Source organism: Piliocolobus tephrosceles, chromosome 1, assembly GCF_002776525.5.
Source record: "Piliocolobus tephrosceles isolate RC106 chromosome 1, ASM277652v3, whole genome shotgun sequence".
NCBI classification, from domain to species: Eukaryota; Metazoa; Chordata; class Mammalia; order Primates; family Cercopithecidae; genus Piliocolobus; species Piliocolobus tephrosceles.
This window is the reverse complement of record NC_045434.1, coordinates 24,809,131-24,834,524: the sequence shown is the minus strand read 5'-3', so window position 1 is coordinate 24,834,524 and position 25,394 is coordinate 24,809,131. Positions and strand designations below refer to the sequence as shown.

At 44.1% G+C, this 25,394-nt stretch overlaps 1 protein-coding gene across 7 annotated transcripts in view; it reads left to right on the top strand.

The window, feature by feature from the left end:
- Positions 1–25,394, top strand: part of GPR161 (G protein-coupled receptor 161) — a 63,361-nt gene that overhangs the window by 13,954 nt on the left and 24,013 nt on the right. For 5 of the 7 annotated variants that reach the window (XM_026447754.1, XM_023207018.2, XM_023207019.2 and 2 more), the window contains one exon: positions 24,229–24,646. The exons of the other annotated variants lie outside the window; for them this stretch is intronic. In XM_026447754.1, the coding sequence (XP_026303539.1) occupies positions 24,273–24,646 (374 nt within the window). In that variant the 5' untranslated portion in view covers positions 24,229–24,272. The remainder of the gene's footprint in view (positions 1–24,228; positions 24,647–25,394) is intronic. 7 annotated transcript variants of the gene reach the window in all.

The following is a 25,394-nucleotide window of genomic DNA, read 5'->3' as shown; positions in this document are numbered from 1 at the left end:
AAAAAAAAAAAAAAAAAAAAAAAAGGTAAAAACCAATTCACGTAGTCGTTATTGTTTATCTTGTGATAGAAGGAATCATCTCAGTCTTGTTCTCAGCACAGCTTCCATCTCTTGTCTTCTCAGAGCATGTGTATGTTTTTGTTTATGGAAGGGCCTGTTTTATTTTTCTTGATCTGTTTATTAAGTACATACAGTAAAAAACAGGATGAGAAGAATGAACCCAAATTGTTCACTTAGAGCAGGTTTTCTCAACCTCGGCACTATTGACATTTTTGACCAGATAATTCTTTTGTTGTTGGGAGCTATCTTGTATATTGTAAAATGTTCAGCAACATCCCCAGCCTTAGATGCCAATAGTATCCCCCAGGTGTGACAACCAAAAATGTCTCCAGGCATTTCCAGATGTGCGGGATCTGGAGAAGGGGGATTGAAAACTAGTGATGTAGGATAATGGGTAGGGAGTGGGTTTGATTGTTATCTAGTGTCTTCTGCTTGGACATTTTCAGACCCTCCCCAGCTAACCTCATTATTTTCACTTATGTCATTTCAGCTCTTCTGCTTAAAAAGAAAATATATGCAATTTCAGGGAAGGGGTTTTGAGCCAAAGGAAGCATGGAATATCAGCCCCACAGTTACAGGTGGAGGTAAATTCAAATTTCATCTTTCTCAGTCAGCTGCTTACCTGGGTGCCCACAACCCTCAGCCTGAGCATCTGTGTGGTAGCTGAAGCAGCCCAGTTCTGGGAGGGGGCATCTTCCTATAGTGGGGCTTCAAATCTTGAGGCCCTGAACCCCTTACGGAGTCAAAGACACTTCCATTTTGCATTCTCTTGCAATGCATCTTTTCTGTCTTCCATTTCATCTCTTCCTTATCAACAAGTAGTTGATATGCTCTGGCTGTGTTCCCAGCCAAATCTCATCTTGAATTGTAACTCCCACAATTCCCATGTGTCATGGGAGGAACCCAGTGGGAGGTGATTGAATTATGGGAGTGGGCGGGTCTTTCTTGTGCTGTTCTCATAGTACATGACTCTCATGAGATCTGATGGTTTTAAAAATGGGAATTTTTGCCTGCTGCCATCCATGTAAGATGTGACTTGCTCCTCCTTGCCTCCCAGCCATGTGGAACTGTAAGTCCTTTTTCTTAAACTGTAAAACCTTTTTCTTCCCAGTCTTGGGTATGTTTTTATCAGCAGTGTAAAAATGGACTAATAGAGTAGTTGAATGAAATCTCTTTGGCTTTAACTACAATTTTAAAAAATAATTTTTATTTTTATTTTTTTATGAGATGGAGTCTCACTGTGTCACCCAGTCTGGAGTGCAGTGGTGCCATCTTGGCTCACTGCAACTCCTGCCTCTTGGGTTCAAGTATTCTCCTGCCTTAGTCTCCTGAGTAGCTGGATTACAGGTGCCTGCTACCATGCCCAGCTAATTTTTGTATTTTTAATAGAGACGGGGTTTCACCATGTTGGTCAGGCTGGTCTCAATCTCCTGACCTTAGGCAATCCACCCACCTCGGCCTCTCAAAGTGCTGGGATTATAGGTGTAAGCCACTGCACCTGGCCAGCTTTAATTAAAATTTGAAAGGGAAAAAAAGAATTGAGTTTTCTTTTCATGTCTTAAGTAATTTTCATAAACATTCCTTGAGTTTATCTTCTGACAACTTTCTGCTTGCTGCTTTTACCCTCGTTACCTCATAGATTCCTCTTGGCAGTCATATAAAGTAGGGTATATCTACTCTGTTTTTTGTCTTAGGAGAAATTGAGTCTCAGAGAGATTAAGGGACACACACACACAGTCACAGGAAATTCAGACCTGGGTTTGGTGAAGATTCCAAAGCCCATGTTCTTTCTATTCGATATCAGGTTTAAGTGGATATGAGTGTAGGGGGAGTATAAAATATTTGTTTTCTCCACATGCAGAGTGCTGTTGGGAATTCAAAGGGGAAACTGAGGAAGCATTCAAAAGCTTTCTGGAAGAGAAAACATCCTCACCTAAAATAAAATCTTGTATTATGGCCGGGTGTGGTGACTCATGCCTGTAATCCCAACAATTTGAGTGGCCACTGTGGGCAGATTGCTTGAGCCCAGGAGTTTGAGACCAGCCTGGGTAATATAGCAAAACCCCCTCTTTACAAAAACAATACAAAAATTAGCTAGGTGTGGTGGCACATACCTGTAGTTTCAGCTACTTGGGAGGCTGAGGTGGGAAGGTCACCTGAGTCCAGGAGTTTGAGGCTACAGTGAGCTATGATCACGCCACTGCACTCCAGGCTGTGTGACAGAGCGAGACCCTGTCTCAAAAAAACAAAACAAAACAATACTTGTGTTATGAGAAGACATGAATGTCTGAAAGGATAACTAAAATATAAAAAGCAAACTGTAGACCGAAAGAGATGGTAAGGGTCATTGTAGAGGTAGCATTTTCTGGAAAGGCAAAGGCCTCTTCAGAGTTCTTAAGGTGGACTAGAGATAGATGGTGTTCAAGTAAGTGGCAACAAGGAGGTGAGCGGCCGGGGTAGGGAATGGCTTATGGTGGTGACCTCCAAGCTCTCTCAGGCTGCATGCATCCTCTCCTGCCCTTTAGTATCACTTCAACTGGAGAAAATGCTCAGTTACAGAAAGCTGCTAGGAGTGAATGACAACATAAACAAGGAATTTGAATTCTATTGACCGCAATAGCATCTATAGACATTTTCAGAATAATAGTTTACATATGTGTGAAACCTCATTTATTTGGTCTTCAGACAGCTAGGGGTATATTTGGTTGGGAGACCCTTCACAGTAGCTGCCACCCGCGATTTGGGAATGTCTAACTTAGAGGATGTGTCATAGTAGAGTTTATAGGGGAAATAAAAATAGAGCCGGGCGCGGTGGCCCACACCTGTAATCCCAGCACTTTGGGAGGCTGAGGCGGGCGGAGCACAAGGTCAGGAGTTTGAGACCAGCCTGGCTAACACAGTGAAACTCCCGTCTCTACTAAAAATACAAAAATTAGCTGGGCCTGGTGGTGGACGCCTGTAGTCCCAGCTACTCGGGAGGCTGAGGCAGGAGAATCGTTTGAACCCAGGAGGCGGAGATTGCATAGAGCTGAGATTGTGCTTTTGCACTCTAGCCTGGATGACAGGGTTTGACTGTCTAAAAAAAAAAAAAAAAAAAAGGAAAAGGAAAAAAAGGGAGAAGCAAGATAATCAAGAAATTGTACATGTTATGCAGGCCTGTGCAAGTATCTTCTGCACTGACACCTATGGTCTCTTCCAAAAAATTCATATTTTCTGGAGTTGGCCTTTTGAAAGATTCTAATGAAAGTCTTTCAGTATAAAACATATTTGTCTGCATTTACATATTGGCCTTTCTGATGGTATAAAGTCCAACAGGACTCAACAGTCTTGTTTAAATTTTTGTTTAAATTCAGCAGTTTCCCTCCTATAACTTAAAACATATTAAGTCCTACTCTGGGCCCTAGACTATTTCAAGGTTCCCTGTTTCCTGGAACAAATCAGCCCTCCCCAAAGGCACAGGAGGAAATGACTTGTATCTGACAGAGTCTGTACTCAGAGAACTTTGCACTGAAGCCCTCCCTCAGGATAATATTAGCTTTTACTTTATGCAGACCTTTAATATGCTTGACAAGGGAAACTGCAGATAAGTATACTTTTATAGGGAAAAGGGGCAGCTGAAAGTTGAAAGAAATTACAGAGAAAGTATAAAAAGGAGACAGAGAATGTGCAATACGCATTTGATGTAAGAGGAAAACATTCTGGTTATAAGTCCATTTTGTGTTGCTGTACAGGAATACCTGAGGCTGGGTAATTTATAAGGAAAAGAATTTATTTGGCTTATGGTTCTGCCAGACTGGACAAGAGGCATGGCGCCAGCATCTGCTTCTGGTGAGGCCTCCCATGGCAAAAAGAGGAGCAGGCGTGAACACAGCTTGAGAGGGAGCGGGAGAGCAATGGGGGGAGTACCACCCTCTGCATGAGCTCAGAGAGCAAGAACTTACTACCGTGGGGATGGCACCAAGCCTGCCCCCATGACCCAAACACCTCTAGGCCACACCTTCGACACTGGGGATCACATTTCAACATGGGATTTACAGGGGACAAATATCCAAACCATATAAACGACCTTTACCAGTCTTGAGGGAATCACAGTGTTTTGGATCATATAATAATGACTCACTGTGATAACCCACTAGCTGAGTGGCTGTGGGCAAGCTAACAACCTTCTCCGAGGTTCCAGAAGAAAATGCTCCCATTAGAATTGCTCTCTAAGGTTTTTCCCAAGTCAAAGTTCCATGTATCTTGGCATTTAATGACCTCAAATTATTATGAAAATTACGTTTTGTATACCTTATTTTAAAATACAGAAAAATGTGTGACAGATTTTCATGAATTTTGCTTAAAGACTTAAAGAGTTTTGGTAGTTTCAGGGTGGTATTAATAAAACTCGACCAATTCAGAAAACTCGGCTATCTAGAATGGAGCATTTCCTGAGGATTAGCTTGAGTGTTAGTGCATTTTTGAAAGGGAACTTGTAACTGGACACCCTCTTCTTCCAATGATTAGAATGTTCGATTTTATTTGGAGTTATCATGGGAAAAGGGATACGAGTTAGGGTTGCAGCAGTGTTTGAACTGGGGGTTGAGGAGAATGGGAGAGGGTGGACGGGAGAAGGAGATGGATGGGCAGATGAAGACGTGGTGGCACCAATCCTTACCAGCAGCTGAGCTGACTGCATCATCATATTCATCACAGCACAGTTTGCCTTCCTCAGCACCTCTCTTCTCACTTTCACCCTGTGTGTCAAGTTAGGATTGCTTTTCACAACATGCGAAGGCAACCCTGCTACAGGACTTAACCGAAAAGGGATTAACTAGCTGGGGTTGGGTGTAGTGACTTCACAGTTCATTAGGTAGCTTGGGCTGCTTCAGCATCAGACAGACTTGGAACAGCCTTGGGCAGTTCTGATCTTTTGTGACCCAGCTTTACCTTAGGGATTTTCTGTTTTCTATTGCATGGGACTTACAGCTACATGATCAAAAAAATCACATTCACCTTCAAGCCTTGACTTTGAGTTCCAGTCAGGAGAAAGGGAAAGGAGAAGGGTAAAAGCCACAGCTGAGTCTGTCCCTTTGTATTGGGGAATGGCTTTCCACCACTTTGTAGACGGGGTCTAACGGCCACTCCAGCTTCCATGCAAGCAAGTGTATGTGTGTGTGTGTGTGTGTGTGTGTGTGTGTGTGTGTGTGTGTGTGTAATTTTTTTGAGACAGGGTCTTGCTTTGTTGCCCAGGCCGGGGTGTAGTGGTACAATCATAGATCACTGCAGCCTTGACCTTCTGGGCTCAAGTGATCCTCCTCCCTCAGCCTCCTGATTAGCTGGGACTACAGGTGTGTATTATCATGCCTGGCTAATTCTTTGTTTCTTTCCTTGGTTTTTAGCAGATACAAGATCTTACTGTGTTTTCCAGACTGCTCTTGAACTCCTGAGCTCAAGCAATTTTCTTGCCTTGGCCTCCCAAAGTGTTGGGATTATAGGCATGAGCCACCATTCCTGAACCAAGCCAGTATGTTTTTGTAGGCACATTTGGTACCCCACATGAAATCAGGGTTCTTTTGATAGAAGAGGAGAATGGATGTTGGCTGGATAATGAATAGTGTCTGCTACTCTTCTGCAGAGTAAACAGGAAATGCCTAGTGTGTCAAGGTGTCTAGTGTCTCATTGTTCCTATATTTATTCATCACAACTATTGAACGTCTACGATGTGCCAGGCACTTTTCTAGGTGCTGATTAGAAAATTTACAGACCAAAATTTCCTCGCCCTCATGGAACCTACAGTCTTGTGAAAGAGTAAGACATTAACAAGGACACACACATGTGCTAAGGACAAAAAGCGAAGAAGGGGATGGGCCAGGAAGTGTTGGAGTGGGTATGAAGTCTTACATAGTATGGATGGGAAAGGCTCTGCTGAAAAGGTGAGTTAAAGGTAAGGGCATTCTGGGCATAGGAAACAGCAAGTGCAAAACCCCCAAGCTGGAAATGTGCTTGATGGGTTTCAGAAATAGTGAGAAGGCTAGTGTGTTGGAGTAGAATCAAAGGTAATTTTTATTATGAGATTGGAGCGGTAATGGAGAGCCAGGCCCTGGAGGGAGCTGCAGGTCTAGGTAACAACTTTGGGCTTGCTCTGAGTGACATGGGAATCCTTTTACGGTTTTGAGCAAAGCCGTGACTTGTTTTGATGTCTGTTTTAACAGGTTCACTGTGGTTGCTGTATTGAGAAAAGGGGAAGGGTGGAAGCAGGAGGATTCGTGGGAAGCTATTTTAATAATCCAGAGAAGATATGATGTAGCCTGGTCCAGAGTGGTGGTAGCAGAGAATAGTAAGACAAAGGTGATTTCTGGATGCTTTTCAAACCTAGAGCCAGTAGATTTGCTAATGGACTAAGTCCGGGACATGAGAGAATGAGGAGCCAGGAGTGACTTCATAGTCTAGGGCCTGCACAACTGGAAGGATGGGGTGGCGCACGTGGAATGAGGAGGAACACAGGAAGAGCAGCTTGAGAGGTGAAAGACTCAAAATCTGGTTTTGGACACAGGCTTGCAATGCCTGTGACATGCAGGTGGAGATGTTGGTCGGAGGTAGGAGTCTGGAGCTCCAGGGAGTAGCACTGGCTTCTCTCCATCTGAGCAGGGGCTCCTGGCACAGTTGCCTGTTGAAGCACCACAGCCACTTCTGGCAGCAGCGCCAAACAGACTTGAAACAGCCTTGGGCAGTTCTCATCTTTTGTGACCCAGCTTCACCTCGGGGATTTGCTGGGAGCCCAGGCCATGGGCCAGTGTCTGTGGAGGCTTCCTCAAGCCTGCTCTGGAAGGGCTGGAATTACTGCCCTCTCCCACTGAGGGAATGACGTGGTTGAGGCTGGGGCAGCCAGCAGGCTACCAGAGGAAAAAATGCCTGCCTAATGTGCAGCTCAAACAGTGATTTCTATGAGGACTTGCTTGATCTTCAGGTTGCTAAAGCTGTCACAGAAAGCTGTGTGGATCCCCAGCTGTTTTTTCTTCTCTATTCCTAAAGCGCTTTCCTTTTGGGGCCTGAGACTCTCCCCAGCGTGAGCTGTCTTCATCACGAGTCCTGCTAGTTGCTTGTGGATTTTCTAGGAGGCTGACATGGACCTCTGCTGTCTGTGCTGACTGGGAAACATGAAGAGGTGAAGACAGCTTTTAATATAAGAGGTGGAGACCTGGGAGAGAGGCCAGTTGTCCTTTTAAAAAATTCACTGACTGTCTATGGTTGAGAGCCCAGCTTTGCTTAGGATTACGTGTCCCTCACATTTTCCTACATGCCGCAACAAAAACTGCAGAGGGAGTTGATTCACAAAAAGCAGAGTTCTGTTTTACCATGTCACCTGGGGAGTTGTCCCACTTGCTGGGGTGGGCACAGCATGATTAATGGTTTTATTCAGTGTCCTCAGCCTTGGAAGTCACTGCTGTATTAGTTCCTTGAGAGCAATAATTAATGCCAGACAAGGTCTTAGTTTCCTCATATGTTACAGGAGGAGGCTAGACTAGATGTTTTCTAAGGATCTTATCTCTAACAATGGGTGAGAAGCTTTGGAAATAGCTGGCTTCCTTCATTTCATGACTCTCCAATCCCTGTGGGACAGAGAAGTTAAACAGAAGATGCCTAGATATGTTTTTTCTTCCAAAATTTTAAAATTATGGTAAAATACACATAACATAAAGTTTACTGTCTGTATTAGTTCGTTTTCACACTGCTATAAAGAAATAGCTGAAACTGGGTAATTTATAAAGGAAAGAGGTTTATTTGAATCACAGTTCTGCATGCTGGGGAGTCTTCAGGAAACTTATAATTATGGCAGAAGGCAAAGTAGAAGCATATACCTTCTTCACAAGGCAGCAGGAGAGAGTGAGCACTCAGGGAAACTGCCACTTTTAAAACCATCAGATCTCCTGAGAACTCCGTCAGTATCATGAGAACAGCATGAGGGAAATCGCCTCCATGATCCAATCGCCTCCCACCAGGTCCCTCCCTCGACATGTGGGGATTACAATTTGAGATGACATTTGGATGGGGACACAGAGCCAAACCATATCATTCTTCCCCCGGCCTCTCCCAAATCTCATGTCCTTTTCACATTTCAAAACCAATTATCCCTTCCCAACAGTCCCTCAAGGCCTTAACTTATTCCGGCATTAACCAAAAAGTCCAAGCCCAAAGTCTTATGTAAGACAAGGCAAGTCCCTTCTGCCTATGAGCCTGTAAAATCAAAAGCAAGTTAGTTACTTCCAAAATACAATGGGGGTACAGGTATTGGGTAAATGTTCCCATTCCAAATGGGAGAAATTGGCCAAAACAAAGGGACCACAGACTCCATGCAAGTCTGAAACCCAGCTGGGCAGTCATTAAATCTTAAAGCTCCAAAATCTCCTTTGACTCTATGTCTCACATCCAGGGCATGCTGATGCAAGGAGTGGGCTCCCATAGCCTTGGGCAGCTCCACCCCGTGGCTCTTCAGGGTACAGCCTCTGTGGCTGCTTTCACGGGCTGGTTGAGTGCCTGCAGCTTTTCCAGGTGCATGGTGCAAGCTGTCGGTGGATCTATCTTTCTGGGGTCTGGAGGACGGTGGTCCTCTTCACACATCTTCACTAGGCAGTGCCCCAGTGGGGACTCTGTGTGGGGGCTCCAACCCCACATTTCCCTTCTGCACTGCTCTAGTAGAGTTTCTTCATGAGGGCTCTGCCCCTGCAGCAGACTTCTGCCTGGACATTCAGGCATTTCCATACATCCTCTGACATCTAGGTGGAGGTTCCCAAGGCTCATCTCTTACCTTCAGTGCACCTGCAGACCCAACACTATATGGAAGCTGCCAAGGCTTGGGGCTTGCACCCAGTGAAGCAATTGAGAACTCCCTCACGACCATGATAACAGCATGAGGAAACCACCCCCATGATCTGATCACCTCCCAGCAGGTCCCTCCCTTGACATGTGGGGGTTACAATTTGAGATAAGATATGTGTGGGGACACAGAGCCAAGAAATATTACCATCTTAACCATTTTTAAGTGCACAGTTGAGTGGTATTAAGTACATTCATACTGTCATGCAGCCATCACCACCATCCATCTGCAGAAGTCTCTAGCTTGTAGAAACCCTATTCCTATTAAACCACAACTCCCCATTCTGCCCTTCATCCAGCTCCTGGCAACCACCATTCTACTTTGTCTTTCTAATTTTGACTACTCTAGATACCTCATGTAAGTAGAATCATAAAATAGTTTTCTTTTTGTGACTAGTGTATTTTACTTAGCATATGTCCCCAGGTTTCATCCATGTTACAGCAAATGTCAGAATTTCCTTCCTTTCCTAAGACTGAATAATATGTATGTATGTGTATATATACACTACAATTTGCTAATCCATTCAGCCCTTGATGGAGATTTGGGTTGCTTCTACATTTTAGCTATTGTGAATAATGCTGCTATGAATATTGGTGTGCAAATATCTCTTTGAGACTTTGCTTCCAGTTCTTTTCATTATATACACAGAAATAGAATTGCTGGATCATATGGTAATTCTATGTTTAATTTTTTGAGGAACTGCCATACTATTCTCCACAGTGGCTGTACCGTTTTACATCCCTGCCAACAGCATAAAAGGGTTGCAATTTCTTTGCATCCTCACCATTTGCTTTTTTTCTTTTCTTTTCTTTTCTTTTCTTTTCTTTTCTTTTCTTTTCTTTTCTTTTCTTTTCTTTTCTTTTTGATAGTAGCCATTCTGGTGGGTATGAAGGTGATATCTCATTGTGGTTTTGATTTGCATTTACCTAAATCATTAGTGACATTGAGCATCTTTTCATGTGTTTATTGGCCATTTGCTCGTCTTTGGAAAAATGTCTATTCAAGTCCTTTGCTTATTGAAAAACTTTTATTAACACATTTTTTTTTTTTTGAGACAGAGTTTCACTCTTGTTGCCCAGGCTGGAGTGCAATGGCATGATCTCGGCTTACTGCAGCCACCACCTCCTGGGTTCAAGCAATTCTCCTGCCTCAGCCTCCCAAGTAGAAAATTTTTTTATGTGTATGGATTTAAGGGGTACAAGTGCAGTTTTGTTACATGAATGTATTGCACAGTGGTGAAGTCAGGGCTTTTAGTGTATCCGTCACTGGAGTAATGTACATTGTACCCATTAAGTTGTTTCTCCTCATCCACTCCCCTTCCTAACCCTCACCCTGCTGAGTCTCCATCGTCTACCACTCTACACTCTACACCACTTCTATAGTCTGAGTCCCTGTGCATACATTATTTAGTGCCCACTTATGTGGTGTTTGTCAGAGTTGCTTCACCTAATATAAACCTTTGCTTATTTTTGAATTGGATTGTTTGTGTTTTTCTTGTTGAGTTTTAGGAGTCCTCTATATATTCTGGATATTTATCCTTTATCAGATATATAATTTGCAAATATTTTCTCCCAATCTGTGGGTTGTCGTCTTTTTACTCTGTTGATGGTGTCTTTGGATGCACAAAATTTTAAACTTTTCATGAAGTCCAGTTTGTCTATTTTGTTTTCTGTTGCCTGTGCCTTTGGTGTCATCTATAAGAAATCACTGCCAAATCCAGGGTCATCTGTGACTTGATATATTGTCTGTGTTGTTTCTGAGCCTCAATCTCTTCTCTACCCCACTTATTTGTTTGTTTCTTTCTGTTTTTAAATAAAATTATTAGCCCAATAGATCAATAAAATAATTTATACTTACTACTTCTTTCATTCCACAAACAGGGAGAGTCTTTCAAATAAGCAAAAGCAGAGTGGAAATGGGAGAGTGCAGCACAGCTGGCTGCAGCAGAGGGCCTGGGAATGGGTTGGTGGTGAGGAGTCTGCAACACAGTGAGGCTCAACCGTGTAGCATCTCATCTGCTGTGGTGAATGGATGGATTGAAGATAAACAATAGACTCACAGGCACATTACCAAGTTGTAGGGCTAATATCTACTGTTCTCTTGAACTAGTCACTTAACCTTTCTGAGCCTCAGTTTCCCCATTTTATTTATTTAACAAACATGTAGCACTAAGCACTGTTCTAAGCACAGTACAAATATTAACTCATTGACTCCTACCACCAATCCTATGAGGTAGATACTCCTATTATCCCTGTTTTACAGATGAGGACTGATGCTGGGAGGGGTTAAGTAACATGTCAAGGCCACAGAGGCAGTAAGTAGCAGAGCTGGGATTTGGAACCCAGGCTTTCTAGTTTCAGAGCTCATGCTCTTAACCATTATGTCATGCTACCTCTTTAAAAAGGGGGAGAAGTCATCCCTACCTGTAAAAGTTATTCAGAAAATCAAATGAGATGATGTGTGTAGTAGTATGTCATGTATTACACTGTGTTTTGCAAATACTATCATTATTAATAGTAATTAAGCAATACTCTAGAAATAGATAAAATTCTCAAGGAATCTCATAGGAAGGAAAGAATGGATTAAGGATTGAGCCTTGGGAATGTCTATACCCGGAATCCAAGGGCTTGGATTTGGAACAATATTTGATAGACTTGCTGCTGATGCCCTTGTGGACAGGGTCACAGTCAGTTGCAGAAGCTGGAGAGAAACCCCAAACTGCTGACTTCCAGCGGCATTTGCAGAAGTATGTTGTGAAGGGCGGTGAGGTGCTCAAGTTGATCATGTACGTGTGGAGAGCACCAAAGCCAGTTCTCTCCCACTGGCACATTCAGAATTCAGAAGTCCATAAGGCCGTCTGGGGTTCTGACTCTAGCTTCTTTGCCTTCCTGCGGTACATTTTCCCAAGCAGATGAGAGCTCAGACCTGCTGCACTTTGTTCAAAAGTGAGAGGTTTTGAACAAAGACATTGCTAGATTTGTGGTGCCCTAATGGGGAGAGGGCCAAAGCACTGTGCATTGCAACAGACTCTGGGTTGGCTGGGTGGGTACATGCCCCTGGGGTTGCAGAGGCCACGTCCTGTGCCTGCCGTCTATGGGGCAACTTTCGGTTGAGTGCCAGGGAAGGATGGAGGGAGCACAGGAGGGAGCCTTCGCACCTGGCTGTTTACACATAGGTGTGGACACCCAGGGAGCCCGTGATCTCTTTCTGCCTCTCAACGAGCTGTGTGGCCTGGTTTGTGGTTGGGATGAAAGTAGGGGTTCCCTTTCTTTATCTCAGTTACAGGGTGGTTATTAGAACCTTCTTCCCAAGCCTACCCCCACCACACACCCTGCCCCGGTTAGTGACTGATGTGTGTAGGGCTTTGAGGTGCCGAGATGAAGGGGCCCTAAGAGTGTGGCCAAATGGGCAGCGGGATGGTTTCCCCCGGGCTTGTTGGAAGTGGTGTTGAGGGATTTTCCTCACCTGGAGGATTATTTATTTGAACAGCTTATGTACCTACCTGTTTGCACTTGATTTCTTTAGAAGAGGGCAGCTGGAGGTCCCAGCGCTGCAGGCTGGTCCGCTCTTCGTAAGAATTGATAGTGGGATTCGCAGAGTGGAAATGGAATGGTGCATTCTGCTCTAAAGGAGCCTGTGGAGGAGGAAATGGAACACTGCCTCACTCAGGCAGATTTAAGGATATCAGAAGAGACCTTTATGATAAAAAACAAACAAAAAAAACCCCTATTTTCTCTGGAGTAGAATTCTGGAGAGGACAAGTGGGTCTTGTCCTATGCAGGAGACCCTCATTAGAGAGGCGTGAGGACCCGCCTCCTTCTGACCACTATACCCCACCAGTAATCCCGGGCCTGTGATTTGCAGGCTCTCAGGCTGTCCCTTGGATGGCCTCATATATGAGGGGCATTGTGGAGATGGGGGAGGTCTCGCTTTCCTTACAGTGGCTTGTGAACTGGGACATAGATCTTCTGATCCTAAAGGGACACACTCTGGGGGTGAAGAGCTTCTCAATGCCTCCGTATGAGAAGAGTCTACTTCCTAGGGGGGCCCAGGAGCCCATGGCAAAAAGAGGAGGAAAAGGAGGAGGCTGAGGCAGGCAAAGCTGTGCTTGAGTTGGCCTAAACTTGACAAAGGGAAGAATTCTGGTAGCAGTGTCCAAAGAGGTGGAGTCTTGACATGTGGTATACAGATCATGATATATCAGAATATTAGGATTCTGTAAGTTGCAAGTGATAGAAACCCAGCAAAATTAGTGTAAGGGAACGAAAAAAAGTGACTGGCTTATGTAACTAGGAAAAGAAGATTCAGAATCTCAAATCCTTTTATCAGCATTTGTGGATGAATTCACCTGTGTCCTCCCCACCTAGCCACCCCATTGTCCTGTGCTCTCATCCTCTGCTTTATTTGCTGGTAAGCTCCTCCCATGTAGTGTTAAAGGTGGCCGGCTGCTGCAACCCTGGGTTCGTACTTTGTCACACTGCCAGCCCTGCGGTAAGCTAGCCTGTCCTCCAATGCTTCCCACCAAAATCCTGGACCTAGGGTCAGGTGAGCATCCCTAGCCCCATCAGGGAGACTCTCTAGCCACCCTAGTTGAGCTGACCCCTAGAGCTGCAAGTGATGATGGCTTCACCCAAATCACGTGGCCTAAAAATTTGAAAAGGGTAGGCCAGAAATAGGTCATTTCCCAAAGTAAAATCAGGTTAAACTCTTCAAATGGTAACACTAGCATGCAGTGAAGTGTTACTGTGCACCAGATGCTGCTCCAGGCACTTTATACAAATGAACTCAGTCCTCACAATAGCTCTAAGAGGAAGATGATACTCATTTTATAGACAAGGACACAGAAGGCATCCGTTTTACTTAGGCTTATGTAGCTAAAAAGTGGATGGGCTGGGCTTCAAATCCAGACAGTTGGCTTCAGCATCTGTGCCTTTTTTTTTTGAGACATAGTCTCACCCTGTCTCTTAGGCAGATGGCGCAGTCTCGGCTCCTGGGTTCAAGCAGTTCTCCTGCTTCAGCCTCCTGAGTACCTGGGATTACAGGTGTGTGTCACCATACCTGGCTAATTTTTGTATTTTTAGTAGAGACAGGGTTTCACTATGTTGGCCAGGTTGGTCTCGAACTCCTGACCTCATGATCCACCCACCTCGGCCTCCTAAAGTGCTGGGATTACAAGCGTGAGCCACAGCGCCTGACTGGCATCTGTGCTCTTAACCATCAGTCCACACAGTCTTTCTGACAAGTGCAGGGCAACAGCAGTATGATCAGGAATAAATTTTTACCTTAAGTCAATCAAAATGAAAGAGTTTTAGGTAAAAATGTGAGACCACAAAATAACCCAGATTTACACAATAAATTATAGAAAGAACCTAGCCTTATGCTGTAGTAATCCTATCCTTGAAGCTCAAGGCATTTCTGGAATTATTTCTTCGACATTACCATGCAAAGCAGTTTATAAAACACAACAGATACCTGTCTCAGTACTCTAGTGTTGCCTTGTTTTTGATTTTTGTTTTTTAACTTTTAAGTTCAGCAGTACATGTGCAGGTTTGTTATACAGGTAAACTCATAGCACAGGGGTTTGTTGTGCAATTATTTTGTCACCCAGGTACTAAGCCTAGTACCTAATAGTTATTTTTCCTGCTCCTCTCCCTCCTCCCATCCTCCACCCTCAAGTAGGCCTTAGTGTCTGTTGTTCCTCTCTGTGTTCTCATCATTTAGCTTCCACTAATAGGTGAGAACATGTGATATCTGGTTTCCTGTTTCTGCATTAGTTTGCTAAGGATAACAGTCTCTAGCTCCATTCTTTTCTCTACAAAGACTATGATCTCGTTCTTTTTATGTGTGCATAGTATTCCATGGTACATATGTACCACATTTGCTTTATCCAGTCTATCATTGATGGGCACTTGGACTGATTACAAAATGATATTAATTGCTGAATTGAGTGATAAGATTTGACTTTGAATGACCTGAAGTCGTTGCCAGTAGTCTAATCCAGCAGACGATTTACTATCTCTGGAAATGCACAAGAAGACTGGAAATGCACAAGAAGACTGAAGACAATTCCAAAAGAGGAGTGACCACAATATGTTGAGCTGTAGTGGCAAGAATGAGTTAGTGATCAGCTTCTCTGATGCACCTGTCTGAGAGGGATAGCTCTCTTTCTCAGGGATAATTTCTGATAGGTTTATTAAAACCTTCGTCTAGCTGTTTCTCGGAGAAGCAGTGCAAGGTGATTGACTTGGCCAGGGCAGGATGTAGTGAGTGTGGGAGTTCTGAAGCACCTTTGTGTCTGGCAGCAGAACAGCCCCAGAGAGTGGAAATGTGAGTCACACTTGAGCTTGCTTCCATTCAATGGGCCCTGGCTTGTTGGGCCCTGGGTAAGCTGGCTGCCCGCCAGGAAGCCTTCTCTGGCTGGGGCATTCCAAACCACTTCTCTTGTTCTTTAAAGATACACCCTGAGGGATTTGCTGGGGCTTGTGCTTTCCCTACTCCAGATCTCCTGGCAGAGACTGGGATTTTGAATTTCGCTGGGTGGGCAGCTCTTAGGCCCACATTCCTCCTCTGTCTCCTGGGGAATGTTGGACCAGAAGGCCTGAAAGACTGCAGCCAATTCTGGGCTCTCTGATTCTCAGGTCACTGGTGTGCTTGCTAAGATGGAGTCTTGCTCTGTCACCCAGACTGGAGTGCAGTGGTGCGATCTCAGCTCACTGCAACCTCTGCCTGCTGGGTTCCAGTGATTCTCCTGCCTCAGCCTCCTGAGTACCTGGGATTACAGGCACCCGCCACCACTCCTGGTTAATTTTTGTATTTTTAGTAAAGATGGAATTTCACCATGTTGGCCAGGCTGGTCCTGAACTCCCGATCTCAAGTGATCCGCCCACCTTGGCCTCCCAAAGTGCTGGAATTATAGGCAACAGCCACTGCGCCGGGCCTAAATTTTATTTTTTATTGCTCCTATTTAGATGTATCTACATATTTACCAATTTTTTTTCTTTTTTTGTTTGAGACAGAGTCTCACTTTCTCGCCCAGGCTGTAGTGCAGTGGTGCGATCTCGGCTCCCTGCAAGCTCCACCTCCCAGGTTCACGCCATTCTCCTGCCTCAGTCTCCCGAGTAGCTGGGACTACAGGTGCCCGCCAACACACCCGGCTAATTTTTTGTATTTTTAGTAGAGAAGAGGTTTCACTGTGTTAGCCAGGATGGTCTCGATCTCCTGACCTCATGATCTGCCCGCCCCGGCCTCCCAAAGTGCTGGGATTACAGGTGTGAGCCACAGCACCTAGCCCAAATTTTTTTCTAACAATTGATTCTTGTACCCTACCTCTTGTCTCTGGATTGTTTCCTTCTTTGTGAAATGTATCCTTAAGCAGATCACTCAAGAGTTGTCATTAGTTAACTATTCAGGTTTTGTTCACCCCAAAAGTATATTTACCTTCTTTTGAATGATCTTATAGAACTTTAGAGCAAAGGTTCTTTTCCTTAGATATTATTCCATTGTTTTCTGGCTTTTTTTTTTTTTTTTTTTTTTTGCTGTTGAAGAGTCTACTGTTTATCTAATTTTTACTCTATAGGTGAAATTGCTTTTTCTGTTTCTCTGTATGTTGGTGTTTTCATTTTTTATTCTGATGTGTCTTGATGCAGGCTTTCAAAAAAATTATTTTCAGGATTTGTTACGTTCTTTCAATTTGAGGACGCATGTATTTTTTTTAATCCTAGAAAGTTCAATCATACCTCTAAATTCTTGTTAACCCTAGTAGGTTGGATATGTTTGACTCAAGTAACAGAAACCCAACTCAAAATAGCTTTAAAAACAGTTTTTAAAAATGTATTACTTCACATAACAAAAAACCAGGAGAAAGGTGACTTCAGGATTTATTAATTTATTAACCCAAGGATCAGCCTTTCTTTTCAGCCACGCTCAGCATGTTGGCTTCGCATCCCTAATGGTCTCAAGATGGCTGCCACAGCTCCTGGCTCCCTTTCTGTCTTTGCCTCTAGGGTCATTAGAGAGATTTGTCTTCCTTGTGTCTTTGTGAGATCAAAGCAGCTTTACCCAAAAATCTTCCCCCTTCCCCTCATCAAAGACTTTTCCTCCTGCCTAACTGCAGGGGAGACTGCCAGAATTGCAAGAAGAAAGGGAACACAGTGATTCATTTAGACCAATCAGGATCTGTATCCCAGAACTAGGGATAAGATCAGCCTTCTCTGAGGCGCTTGGAGGAGGGTTGGACACCAGATAAAGTCAGAGGTCTGCCAGTTAAGAAAAAAACTGAGAATGGTTGCTGGGTAGGTAGCCAACAGTGTCTACTCCTTTAATTCTCTCTAACCTCACCTGCTGCCCTTCTATTGGACATACGTTGGATTTTCTTGGCCCATTCTTCCTGTATTTTTGACTTGTATTTTGCCTTTTATTACATAGTTTCAATTTCTTAATTTTTCTCACTGCATACTGAGTAATTTCCTCAGACCTCTCTTCTAGGAATCATCTTTCAGTTAATCATCTTTCTCATTAGCTAAATCTGCTGTTTAACATACCCATTGGTTTGTCTTGCATTATGGTTTCTAGTTCTTTTACTTTCTTTTTTTTTTTTTTTGAGATGGAGTTTTGCTCTTGTCTCCCAGGCTATAGTACAATGGCATGATCTCAGCTCACTGAAACCTCCGCCTCCTGGGTCTAAGCAGTTCTCCTGCCCCAGCCTCCCAAGTAGCTGGGGTTACAGGTGCCCACCACCACACCCAGCTAATTTTTGTATTTGTAGTAGGGATGGGGTTTCACCACATTGACCAGGCTGGTCTCGAACTCCTGACTTCAGGTGATCCACCCACTTCGGCCTCCCAATGTGCTGGGATTACAGGAGTGAGCGACTGCACCCGGCCTCTTTTCTTTTTAAAAGTTTTAATTGTATTGGTTTTATTGTCTCTTTCTTTTCCTTCTTTCTTTCTTTTTCTTTCTCTTTCTCTCTCTTTCTTGTTTTTCTTTTTTCTTTTTTTTTTTTTAATGGAGACAGGGTCTCACTCTTTCGTCTAGAATGGAGTGCATTGGTGTGATCATGGCTCACTGTAGCCTTGACCTCCCGGGCTCTGGTAATTATTCTTCAACCTCAGCCTCCCAAGTAGCTGGGACTACAGGCACACACCACCAAACATGGCTAATTTTTTTGTAGAGATGAGGTTTCACCACATTGCCCTGGGTGGTCTCGAACTCCTGAGCTCAAGCCATCCGCCTACTTCGGCCTCCCAAAGTGTTGGGGTTATAGGTGTGAGCCACTGTGCCTAGCTAGCCACCATGTTTTTTCTATTAATTCAAGTTCTTGGAAGTCAATTCTTCTATTTTGTTGCTGTTGTTTTTGACCGTACCTCATGGGGAATGCTAAGTGTTCCCTTTCATCAGGTATTTTTCTGTTTGTATTGTGAGTGTGTAAATTCCTTATAGAGGTACTTTGATTTACTTCTGTCAGCATTAATTTTTACATGGGTTTATTAATTTGGATTTCTGTAGCATGCAGAATGTATACATTTAGTTGTGTTTGTTTTGTTTTGAGACGGAGCCTTGCTCTGTTGCCCAGGTTGGAGTGCAGTGGTGTGATCTCGGCTCATTGCAACCTCTGCCTCCCAGGTTCAAGCAAATTCTCCTACCTCGGCCTCTCGAGTAGCTGGGACTACAGGTGTGTGCCACCACGCCTGGCTAATTTTTGTATTTTTAGTAGAGACAGGGTTTCACCATGTTGACCAAGCTGGTCTCGAACTCCTGACTTCAGGTGATTCATCCGCCTCAGCCTCCCGGAGTGCTGGGATTACAGGCATCAGCCACTGCACCCAGCTAGAATATATTAATTTAGAACCCTCATTAGCATGACGCATGTCTTAATGTTTGATTTCTCATGGAAAAAAATGTTGGTACCCTGCCCAGAGCCTCACGTTAAGTAACTATATTTTTGCCACTTGGCTATGCCAGTGGGAGGAGCTTTCTTTCTTTTTTTTTTTTTTTTTTTTTGAGACGGAGTCTTGCTCTGTGGCCCAGGCTGGAGTGCAGTGGCCGGATCTCAGCTCACTGCAAGCTCCACCTCCCGGGTTTACGCCATTCTCCTGCCTCAGCCTCCCGAGTAGCTGGGACTACAGGCGCCCGCCACCTCGCCCGGCTAGTTTTTTGTATTTTTTTAGTAGAGACAGGGTTTCACCATGTTAGCCAGGATGGTCTCGATCTCCTGACCTCGTGATCCGCCCGTCTCGGCCTCCCAAAGTGCTGGGACTACAGGCTTGAGCCACCGCGCCCGGCCGGGAGGAGCTTTCTAATCCCTTTTTCCTGAAGGAGAAATCCCTTCTAGAACCTATTCTTTATGTAGGATGTTGGTTCCAGTTCTCTGCTTTGTAGGGCCCAAAGTCATTCTGCCCCCTAAAAACCTCTGCCCTAGGGGACTTGAACTATGTTGAACTATGATAGATCTGAACTATGATACCCTGTGGTTACAGGCGTGAGGTTCATATTCTGCCTTTTAGTTTTTTCTCTGTTACCTGTAGGTTTCTTTTCTCAAGTTTCACTTTTTTTAAAAAATTAAATTTGGGATTATATTTAATCCAACTTTTCTGTGCATTTGAAATAAGAAACATGTTCACATCAGTGGCATCTACCATGTTGGGGGAGACTCCCATAGTAAGTGAACAACGCTATACTTTGCTTGGATAAAGTCATTATACCTTATGAAGTGCTTCCTAGTCATGTTTTCATTTGCCTTTTATATTTTCAATTTCTTAATTTTTCTGACTGCATTTTGGGGAATTTCCTCAGACTAATTCTTATATTTATGCTTGAAGAGTGAGTTCATACTGATACGTCCAATCACCAATCTAACACAAGGTGTTTTCTCACCTCCCCCCATTCTGTAATTTGTATCTTTTATCTCCCACAGTAAAATACTTGATTCCCAACATAAGCATGGTTATAGTTCCAACAAAAGCATTTATACACAATTGCCCTACAGCCAAATAGGTGTCAAATTGCAATACCATTACCAACATCTAACCTAATAAGTAAACTTAGTAAACTTAATTTTTTTCTCTTTATGATTATATCATCAATCTGATTTACATTAAGCTTTTTTTCTGTCTACAATTTTGTTTACTTTTTATAACATTTTTTATTTAAAAATTTTAGTGTGTAAAATATTTACGCGGTTCAGAAATTAAAACTATAAAGAAATACTTACAGAAATTTACTTCTATCTCTCTTAATTTCTGATTTATCTTTCCTATGTTTCTTTTTAAATAAACATATTTATGTATATTTGTGTGTGTATGTATTCTCATTTCAACTTCTTTCTCACTTCTTTCCAATTTTTTTTTTTTTTACAACTAGTGCCTCAATGGATAAAATAACTTTGTCCGTCTGTTATTTCATATTATGAACTTGCATCTTCAAGGTAGATGCTTAGATACGGAGTTGCTGGGCCAAGGGTGTGCAGTGGTTTGGAGGGTTTGGATATGGTTTTGGGGGACCCGCCAAGTCTCATGTTGACTTTTGATCCCAGTGTTGGAGGTGGGGCCTGGTGGGAGGTGTTTTGGTTGTGAGGCAGATCCCTCGTGGAGGACGGCATGGTGCCATTCTTGTGGGAGGGAGTGAGTTCTCACCCTTAGTTCCCACTAGAATGGGTTGTTGAAAAGAGCCTGGTACCTCCTTTCTTCTCTTGGCTCCTCTCTCCCCTTGTGATCTGCACACACTGGCTCCCCTTTGCTTTCAGCCATGAGTGCAGGCAGCTTGAAGCTCTCAGCAGAGACTGATGCTGCACCATACTTGTACAGCCTGCAGAAGTGTGAGCTAAATAAACATCTTTTCTTTGTAAGTTACCCAGCCTCAGTTATTCCTTTATAGCAATTTTACAAACAGACTAAGACAGGGTGGATGCACGTAGTATTTTTACCTTTGCCCAATTCCTCTCCCCTAGGGTTCTGCCATTTGCATTTGTACTGGAAGTGTAGGAGAGTGCCTGTTTCCCCAATGCCTTGCCTGCAGAGAGTACTGCCAAACTTTGGAATTTTTGCTGGTCTAAAAAGAAAGGAATGGCATCTCATTGTAGTTTTAACATGGATTTCTCTTCTTTTCAGTGAAATTGAGCATCATTTCAGTGTTTGAGTACCATTGGCGTATCTTTCTGTGAACTCTGTGTTTAGGTCTTTGTCTTTGTCCATTTTCTGTTGCTTATAACAAAATACCTGAAACTGGGTAATTTATAAAGAAAAGGAATGTATTTCTTACAGTGATGGAGGCTAAAATATCCAAGGTTGAGGGGCTGCATACGGTGAGGGCCTTCTTGTTGGTGGGTTCTCTGCAGAATCCCCATGCGGCACAGGGTGTCACATGGATAGGGGCTGAGTGCTAGCTCAGGTCTCTCTTCCTCTTCCTATAAAGCCACAGTCCCACTGCGTGATAACCCATTAATCCATGAATGCATTATTCCGTTCACGAGAGCAGAGCCCTCATTAGCCAGTCACCTCTTAAAGGCTCCACTTCTCCATGTTGCCCATTGGAGGTTAAGTTTCAATGTGAGTTTCAGAAGGTGCAGGCATTCAAACCATAATAGTCTTATGGCCACTTTTTTATTCTGGGTTTTCATCTGTTTTTTTCCTCTTGATTTTAACTAGTTCTTTACAGATTAGGATGATAAGATTTTTATCTGTGATATAAGCTATAAATATTTCCTCTCTTTATTTCATTTGTCTAATGATTCAAGCTCTATTTTCTTTCTTTTTTTATAATTTTAATATTTATTTTAGATTTGGGGGTACATGTGCAGGTTTATTATATGCAAAGTCTGTTTTTATTTATTTATTTTTATTATTATTATACTTTAAGTTCTAGGGTACATGTGCATAACGTGTAGGTTTGTTACATATGTATACTTGTGCCATGTTGGTGTGCTGCACCCATCAACTCGTCAGCACCCATCAACTTGTCATTTACATCAGGTATAACTCCCAGTGCAATCCCTCCCCCCACCCCCCACAATAGGCCCTGGTGTGTGATGTTCCCCTTCCCGAGTCCAAGTGATCTCATTGTTCAGTTCCCACCTATGAGTGAGAACATGCGGTGTTTGGTTTCCTGTTCTTGTGATAGTTTGCTGAGAAAGGGATGGTTTCCAGCTGCATCATGTCCCTACAAAGGACACAAACTCATCCTTTTTTATGGAAGTCTGTTTTCTTAATCACCATGTTGTCCCTTGTGCAGTAATATGCTTATTTAGAAGCTTTGAGACATTAATTAATTTACTTATTAGAGTCAACAAACCCAGAACTCACCAACTAAAGACAAAAACCAAAAACAACCTTATGAAGACACAGGCATAGAAGGCACACCTAGAAAGTATCTTCACAGCACAAAGCTGGAGTAACTAATATGTTGCATAACTGAATCAAAATTCAGAATACTTTAGCAGCCTGGAAATATGGGCCAAAATGCTTAAAGGGAAATTTAGTAGAAATAATGTTTTGTACTTAGGCTTAAAAACATTAATTCCACATGTTCAAGATTAGGGACATCTGTCTTCATAGAAATTCATGTATGTATAAACTTTGGAATTTAGTTGATCACACACTTATATAAGCCCAGCAGAATTAGCTAGTTGCTACAAGAAAATTTTTTGAGACAGGGTCTCGCTTTGTCACCCAGGCTGGAGCTCAGTGACACAAGCAGTTCACTGCAGCCTCGACCTCTGGGCTCAAGGGATCCTCCCACCTCAGCCCGCTAAGTAGCTGGAAGTACAGGCATGTACCACCATTCCTGGATAATTTTCCTTTTATTTTCTTGTAGAGACAGTTTCGCCACATTGCCCAGGCTTGTTCTCAAACTCCTGAGCTCAAGCAGTCTGCCCACACGAGCCTCCCAAAGTGCTGGGATTACCGGTGTGAGCTACCGTGCGCCCTGCCTCCAGAAAATGTATTCTTACAGTGAATAGTGTGAAGGGGATTATTCTGATCATGGAGAAAATTGCCCATTTGGACTTGACACTGATCAGAATACATCCAGAATGGTGTGTGCAAATTTGGGGACCACAAATCAAGAGGGTCATGGACATCTGAGAGCAAGTGCAAAGCAGGGAAGCTGAGTTAGTGAAGGGTCTGGAAACCACCATACAGCTTACTATGAGGGAAACTTTCTCTCTGGCACTTATGACTGCTAGTGAGGGGAAGGACTGCCTTATTAACCCGCACACTCCCTCTGGCCAAAGAGCGTTTGAAGCAATGGATCCACCACGAGGGTTGTGAGGGTGGCCCCGCTGCTGTGTATAGGCAGTTTAGGCAGCAGAGTTTTTGTCTTGGTCATGGAAAGCAATCTTTCCTTTCTTTTTGGTGTCTTCTATGTGCAGAGAATGAGAGCAGGTGGGGAAAGTGATCTGTGGGATTTTTTGGCTAACTGAAGTATATGAAGAGTTTTGGAGAAAATCAGTCTGTAGGATTCAATGTTAACATGTGTCAACCTGGGGCTTTAGCCAAGATCCCAAGCCAGTTTCCTGAGGGCAGGGACTGCACCTTATAGACAGTGATGTCTGTGGGCCAGGACCTCCAATGGTGCCTCTACTTCCCCATTTACAGTTAGTGCTTGCCCTCCCTCGCCGTGTCTGATGAGAACAGTAATGATGTCCCCATATAAACTGTACCTGATTAATCCCTGCTCAGGTAGCTCAGAACAATTCCCATGAGAATCTTACTGTCAAACCATAATGTGCACCAAAACTGACTGGCGGTGGGGCTAAAATGCAGATTTGTTTCTGTGAGATGGAGATGCGGAGCCTGAGGTTCTGCCTCTCTAGTGAGCTCCCAGGTGATGGTGATCCTGCTGCTTCAGAGCGCGTCCTGAGTAGCCAGGGTCTAAACACAGCAGTCCGCAGAGTGTCTCCCATAGACCACTTGTAACAACCCCCTGCCCCCATTTAAAATGCAGATTCCTAGGTTGTGCCTGTGATCTCTGCACCCAGAACCTCTGGTGGTGGAGGTCAAAGATCAGTTTCTAAACTGGCTCTTCAAACGATTCTTAAGCACATTAAAGATTTTGAACCACTGGCCTTGGGAAAATGGATAGGATGGGTTAGACCAGAGGAAGAAATTGGTCAGGGGGACATAAAGAGTTTCACACGTCGTTGGTTGTAGAAAATGGCCCGCTTATGTGGCACTTGTGTGGGGGAGTCCCGCTGAGAGTCTGCACTGGCTGGGTGACCTCAGGCGGAGCACTTAACCCCTTTAAGCCTTTATTCTCTAAGGTGGAGACGATGATTTGATGAATCTTTTCCTATCCCCGATCCTGCTTTATCTTTGCAGTCGTCCAGCATGCTGTGCCCACCCCATGCCGAGGTGCACTGACCATGAGCCTCAACTCCTCCCTCGGCTGCAGGAAAGAGCTGAGTAACCTCACTGAGGAGGAGGGCGGCGAAGGGGGCGTCATCGTCACCCAGTTCATCGCCATCATTGTCATCACCATTTTTGTCTGCCTGGGAAACCTGGTCATCGTGGTCACCTTGTACAGGAAGTCCTACCTCCTCACCCTCAGCAACAAGTTCGTCTTCAGCCTGACCCTGTCCAACTTCCTGCTGTCCGTGTTGGTGCTGCCTTTTGTGGTGACGAGCTCCATCCGCAGGGAATGGATCTTTGGTGTAGTGTGGTGCAACTTCTCTGCCCTGCTCTACCTGCTGATCAGCTCAGCCAGCATGCTAACCCTCGGGGTCATTGCCATCGACCGGTAAGCATGCTTCACACTTAGAGAATTGAGGAATTACTGACGGGCACTCATCTGGTGCAGTGTCCCGCTGACTGCTTTAGTTCCCTGGAGAGTGTCAGGGGCTCCTGCCCGGGGAGGATGACCAGGTGGAGTTCTGCCTCTGGAGCCATCTCTTCAACCAAAGCACATCTCGTTTTGTCTGTGGATGTTACATACAATTTTATATTTTAAAAAGAGGTTCCATTGCCTAGAATAAAACATTGTAGAAACCTCTGATTCTTGGTTTGTAGGTGAAGAAGCCGAAGCCAAGGCAGGTTTCGGTTCCGAGCCACATTGGGTCCAGGGCCTCTGACTCTGCTGCTCTTTCTCCCAGTGTGACTCTGTTCTGTCTTGCTTTGGTGTTGACCAGTGCAACCCAAACAGGGAACACCCTCACTCCCCACAGCCCAGGACTGGAAGGAGAGCAGGGGGAAGGAAGACAGCCAGAGAATACCACAGTGACACCGGGGAGAGGCCGTGTGCGCATTTGGAAACTTGGTTGCTCCCGCCCTCAACGTAGCTGATGCACGGGGAGGTTAGGCACGGCTGATGTGTCTAAGCAGCATCTCGTAGATTCTTCAGGTTCCTGCATTATGCTGTCAGGTTTAGTTGTACAAGTCTCGTGGGGTTTGGCAGCGAGTTTCCCACAAATTAGTGCATTTATTAGAATTTTGCTAATGGCCACTTCGTTCATCACAGGCACAGGTTGAACTTCATGAGGACAGGGAGG